This window comes from Ornithodoros turicata, unplaced genomic scaffold (genome assembly GCF_037126465.1).
Source record: "Ornithodoros turicata isolate Travis unplaced genomic scaffold, ASM3712646v1 Chromosome190, whole genome shotgun sequence".
NCBI lineage: Eukaryota > Metazoa > Arthropoda > Arachnida > Ixodida > Argasidae > Ornithodoros > Ornithodoros turicata.
The window spans coordinates 204,067-210,066 of record NW_026999332.1 but is presented as its reverse complement, the minus strand read 5'-3'; the positions used below and the strand labels follow the sequence as shown (position 1 = coordinate 210,066).

Here is a 6,000-nt window from a genome sequence, read left to right as displayed (position 1 = left end):
TAAGTTACACAATCTAGTACAATATACTGACCACGACCAGCCAACAACCCCTTTGGATGCCATTAAATTGCAATGGACCTCTACCGACGAAACGTCGCCGCGATGTAAATCACGACGTTGGTAGACATAACGAAACCAAAACAGAGCGGACGGAGAACACAGTCATTTCACAAAACCATGTTCCTACACTAAGGTACACGGGGCTTCTTTGTATAAGTGGCACACGCAAACGGGGTCACGTTTTTAGCCGCTTTCGTGTCTTCATTCGCGTTCCAAATCCACTCCCACCACGACGGAAAGAAAAGAAGGCTTCACCTCAACCGCTGCATCGTCTGAAAGTCATTGCCGTAATCTTTTGCGGAACATGGTTGTTATCACGACTTAGTTCGCTATTGCTTTGTATAATGACACCACATGCACTCCGAGAGGAACTCGTGCCTTCAGGCTCGAGAAGATGGAAGAGCCTGGTAGTCACCCTTAGATAGGGCTACCGGTAGTATGGACCAGAACACGACCATAATAATATGTAAAGAATTGCAACAAAAATATTACAGTATGAGATGCCACATCTAAACGTGGCGTCTTATGACTTATTGATTTTTTGCTATGGTAGCTTCGCTCTGCAAAGTCGGCGGCGCCGTTGTACGATCTGACGTAATTTGTTTCTGAACAGCGATAGGTGTACTAATTAGTCATTAGGACCTCCCAAAGGAATTGAGATAATCCATTGAGTCACCAGACTATTTTGGGAGCATCTATCTCGTGTCCAGAGGGCGTTGTGTGTAGTGTTGTCGGCTAGCCGTGGTCATAATAGAGCGATAGAAATAGAACGGAGAGATATAGTTTAACTTAAAATGAACGACACCACCTCGAAGACAGCGGTCCGGTGCGGCCGCTGGCCGTCACTGGGTAGATAGGTGCACAGACAGTTGACTACCTGGTTACAAAACATCACATCTTCCAAACATCTTGGGACTTCATGTGTCACGTCATCATGGCATGTCTGGACAGGTTAGGACAGCTCTGGACAAGCAAGGAGAAAGACACTTCTAACCTAGGCAGAGGAATTCAAATTTTAAATTTGAACAAAATGAACTTTGACTTTAAAAACAAACTTCAAATTACATTTACATTACTCATTTTAAAGTAAGGCATCATCTGAGTCAATGCTGAACTCGTCGTTTTCATGTCGACGTTATAAATACGATAGGGACACAGAAAAAGAGTAGACGGCTAGACAGTCCGCCACTTGCGACAGAAACACGGCGCATGCGCACATCCCCCTCTCCATCTTGCTTCCCGTTGGGTCTCGAACTGGCTGGAAAACAAACGCCATTTCGCCACTGCTGCAAGCCATGCCTGTGAATTGCGTGCCTTATGGCTGTACGAATTATTATGTGCAGGGCAAGATGTTACGTGTTTTATGTTTCTGTGTGATACGTGATATCCCCAAGAACGCGAAGCGTCGGTTCGCGCTCTAAACAGACGGGAAGCATTGTGAGACATGACAGTATTTCCAGCCGTACAGGAAACACACACGAATTTTTCCAAAGCTTTTCGCAAGATCCCCAACATAAGATTAGTACTCGATACTACTGAAGTCAGAATCCAGAGGTCATCATCTCTCAATGCAAAGAGACATCTTTTTCGCGTTATAAACATTACAACACATATAAAGCAGTTGTTGACTGCGACACAGTAGGCTACATCAGCTTTGTTTCCCGGCTTTGGGGTGGGTCCGTATCTGGTGTGGACATAGTACAGAGTAGAGGATTGTAAGATGACCTCGAAGCTTGTGGTGCCATAATGGTAGATAAGACTTTCAATGTTTCGTGTCTCCCCCAAGGAATTGTACAATCCACCATTTAGGATGAGAGGAGAAGCCAAAATATCCAAGGGTAGTGTTCAAAATACAAGAGAAATTGCCTGAGCAAGAGTGCATGTTGAACGTGTGACCGACGCGGGAAAGAATTTGACATTCATTATCGGGCCTTTCCCATCAGCATAGTGGACATAGCTGGGCAGATATTTCATGTATGCAGCTACCTCAGTAATTTCCAAATGCTCTTAATCAATCAGGTCTTACTGGGCACAGTGAAGCTATTAAACAAGTGCGCATGTATTACCTTATTATCACAATGTAATCTGTGAAGTCACCTGGTTATGAACAAGGTAATAAAAATGACTCAGATATGAGAACAGCATCTGGGAAAATGTTAGGTACACTACATATATGCATTTACTACATTCATTATAAGCAGTTACTACACACACATATGCATCCTGTACATACATTATGTTCACACACTATTCATTAACACTATATGCATTATACCGCTACAGTGCTGCACTCAGACGGGACGCAGGTTTTTAAAAGAAGGCGACAAACGTATCTGCGGACGTGAACTTCCCCTCTTCCTCCCTTTGATCAACTATATGCATTATACATTCACCATATGGACTACAATTTACAATACATGCATTCATTTTGCACTTCACGACTGGAGGCTCTTGACGAATCTTGAACTCCCTGATAATGTCTAAGACAGGGTACCCAGTTATATACTCTTTGTATAGGATACAATGCCCCAAGGTTCCCAGGCGGTGGATGCGTTTGGTGAGAACTTCTGGGACCAGAGCATACTAAAAAAAATACATATATTATGCGTAACGGAAACAAAGTCGTTAGTGCAAGGTTACGCTGCGGCATTGCGAATACCAGAGCTGACGTACCAGCAGCGTAGCCAGAAAAATATTTCGGGACGCGTTCTAGAAGCACGTTACATGGGAGAGGGGGAAATTTCCCTCATTTCCGTCTCCGAAATGCACTACCAAAGGTACCATTTGGGGTTGGGGATTTGAAGATCCATCACTTCCTCTGGTTACGTCAGTGCGACGTACTTTGAGGTGGATTGTCCTGCGTCTGTGTTCTCTTCTCCTCAGCGGTTCCTTAGGAAAACGAGGCGGGGGAAGATGTAAAACATGGGACGCCAGAGAACCAAAATAAGTGAGTGGGTCATTAGTGGCAGTAACAAAAATCACGAAAACGGAATGCCTTCTAAGGACAGCTTTGCTGCATGTTCTCCGCAGCCTAACAGACGGACCTGATCATCAACACGTTGGCCATCAGTTTGGTGGGAACCTAAACCCCCATTCTCAAGGCGAACGCCCTTCCGCTTTGCGACGACGAAAAACCGAACGGAACGAAGTCAAGTAGCGCCAAAACGAGGTTTATTACCGAACTCACAAATGCTCCAGAAACAGGCCGTTATAAACCAAGTCACGCAGGAAAGTAACTTACAATCACCGCAGCCTGGAATCTTCTCTTTTTCTTCACGTCGTGCGGTTTATAACATAATATTTATTATAATATAATATTATTATAATATAATATTATTATAATATAATATTATCATAATATTTCGGTTTTGGGAGAGAAAATTACGTGAACAAAGCGCAAGGCAGCTGTTTAATACCATCCTATTTAGACAGTTCAGTACAGACTATTTAAGGACTATTTACTGCACTGTATAGGGTATAAACATTTGGTACACAATAAAAACATAGTACGATTGCGGCAAGTATCGATGCCCAATTACCCTAGAACTAGCTATGGTTACGGACACTATGTATGACTTATCGATAGTTCTGCATCACTACTACGCGTTCCCTTGGTAGTTTTCTCTCTGGCTTTTTCTTGAATGTGCAGTCTGGTAGCGCAGCAAATTCATGAACACCCCATTTTCCATTTGGTACGTTTGAGGCAAAATCAGCCTCTTTCAAGCGCCGTGAGCATACTTTCCTGTGTCACCACTGAACTTATCTTTTCTCTTGATTGCCAGCAGTCATTTCTGCCCCAGGGAAGCTATTGAAGGTGACTGTAAGGCAAGCATGAGATGTCCTCGCACTAAATGATTGAAACAGTCAGAGTGAACCGTCTGAGGGGCGCATCTGTCCACCAGCGCAATGTACTCAAAGTCGAGTGCAGTAGGGGTGGACGGTATGCATCTTATCAGTAATCTTTAGTTTCACGAGTCTGTTCAAGGCCTTCCACTTACCCGTCCACCCCTATTGCACTCGACTTTCAGTACATTGTGCTGTTATGGGTAAGGAGGACACTCTGTCTGGTAAACAGTCACATGAAATGCAGTGCAACCAAACATGACAGTTATACGGGAGATGCTCAAATAACGAAAACTCAGATTCACCGAGCTGAGGAAACCACAGTTTATACCAGTGCGTAACGGTGCATATCACAGCGGGTTTCATAGCAAGAACTGCAATCGTACTAAGCGTTTATTTTTTCACCAAATGTGTCTGCTGTATAAAGTGCACTAACAAGTTTTCAAATGAGCTGTACTAAATTGTATACATTTCACCTGGGATGGGATAACAGCATCGTTCCACTAGGTTAACGTAATTTTATTGTCCAACCTATGTCACCGCGCTCAACAGTTTCGTTGCAATAAGGAATAGATATATTTGAGGTTTTCTTACCTGGTTTACATTCCCCTTTGAAACGCGCGTCTGATAACATAAGTAAGATATTGAAACAGCATATGTGAGAAGCATGACACGCGAGAAAATTGTTTTATGGCAATCATTTGCATTGCTCGGGACGGGTGGGACGCCTCATACATGGCGGAATGTCGGTAGGTTCTCGGGACTGCTACGAGATGGCGCTCGGTTTTGCATACGGTCTATTTTGATCGCCAAGATAGTTTCATCATTACTCCAGTAGATGGCGGCGCTGGCATAGATGTCTTCTGTTGTGGTATGGGAAACTTACGACGAGCCTTGTGTCGCAGTAGGTTGGTGGCAGGTGTGCGAGAAGGTGAGAACGTTGCAGTTCCCCAGTACCAGGACAGTCTCTGTAACAGTAACATGTGCACTAATGTTCTGCACGTTAAAGGCTCCTATCACCGTATTGTCGTTCTTCCTGACGGGCTGCACCATATTTTCAGAAATCTCAAGAGTAGCAGATACCTTTTCGCTCGTTTAGCGTCTTGCACTGTGAATGAAGTTGGTGACGTTCGTTGTTTTCGCCCGTTTCGCCCCTGTAGCTTGTCGCATTTTACATAATTTGACACAAACGTTGCTCTGAACTCTCCCGCGCGAGTGGTTTCTCTGTGCGCGTTGACACGCATACTCTTGAACTGAAGAAGTTCCTTCGCCAACGACTGCTAGGCCTCGCCGTGACATTTCGGCTGTGACACGAGAGCGTTGGTGGGCTGGATTTCGCCAAGTACCAATCAATTTTAAGCGACAGAAGGAAACGTATTATAAAATAGCACAGTGCTATGATAGATATCCTAGTTGCGTGATGAACACAAATGAAAAAGGGGAGCAAGGAATTTTCCATGTCTCACGAAGATGACGTTTTAGCGCTCAGGGCAATAACTGAGCAGGTACGCGATGTGTTTCTCACATACTTTAATGCCTCTTTTCAGACGCTATTCATCTATTGAGTATAAGAGGGAAGCTGCCTGACGCAGCAGACTGTGACTGACGAAGTATGTTTCGATTTATGATGGCAGTGCCTATAGCATAAGTAATTAAATAGCTAGCTAAACACTACTCTGTGGTACTTCACACAGTAGTGCAAAACCCATTTGCGAATTTTGGAGATAACAACTACTAGACGACTTTAACCGATTTCAAAGCCTAGAGTAAGTTTGTTCCTGAAAACAGTTGTATACTATTCAAGGTTACGTATATTGTACCATGAACCCCATGACCATACCCCGTGACATCATGATTTATGTGATGATCCGTTGTCTTGACTCACATATGATGTGAGACAGACTGCAGTCCCATCGCCCATCGTGCTCCTCTCCTTCCCCACGATGCCCCTGGGTGACACGCTGCTTGATTCCCTCGGCGCACATATACAGTCTCCCACATAGAATGGACAAGCCGTTCTCTTGCTCACACTTGATGTGAGACAGACCTGCGTCCATCGCCATCGTGTTCTTCTTCTTCCCAACGATCTCCCTGAGT

The 6,000-nt window shown here is 44.3% G+C and overlaps 1 protein-coding gene across 1 annotated transcript in view; it reads left to right on the top strand.

The window, feature by feature from the left end:
- Positions 1-4,759: 4,759 nt before the first annotated feature.
- Positions 4,760-6,000, top strand: part of LOC135373036 (uncharacterized) — a 59,883-nt gene continuing 58,642 nt past the window's right edge. The window contains exon 1 of the mRNA XM_064606349.1: positions 4,760-4,834. Within this exon, the coding sequence (XP_064462419.1) occupies positions 4,760-4,834 (75 nt within the window). The remainder of the gene's footprint in view (positions 4,835-6,000) is intronic.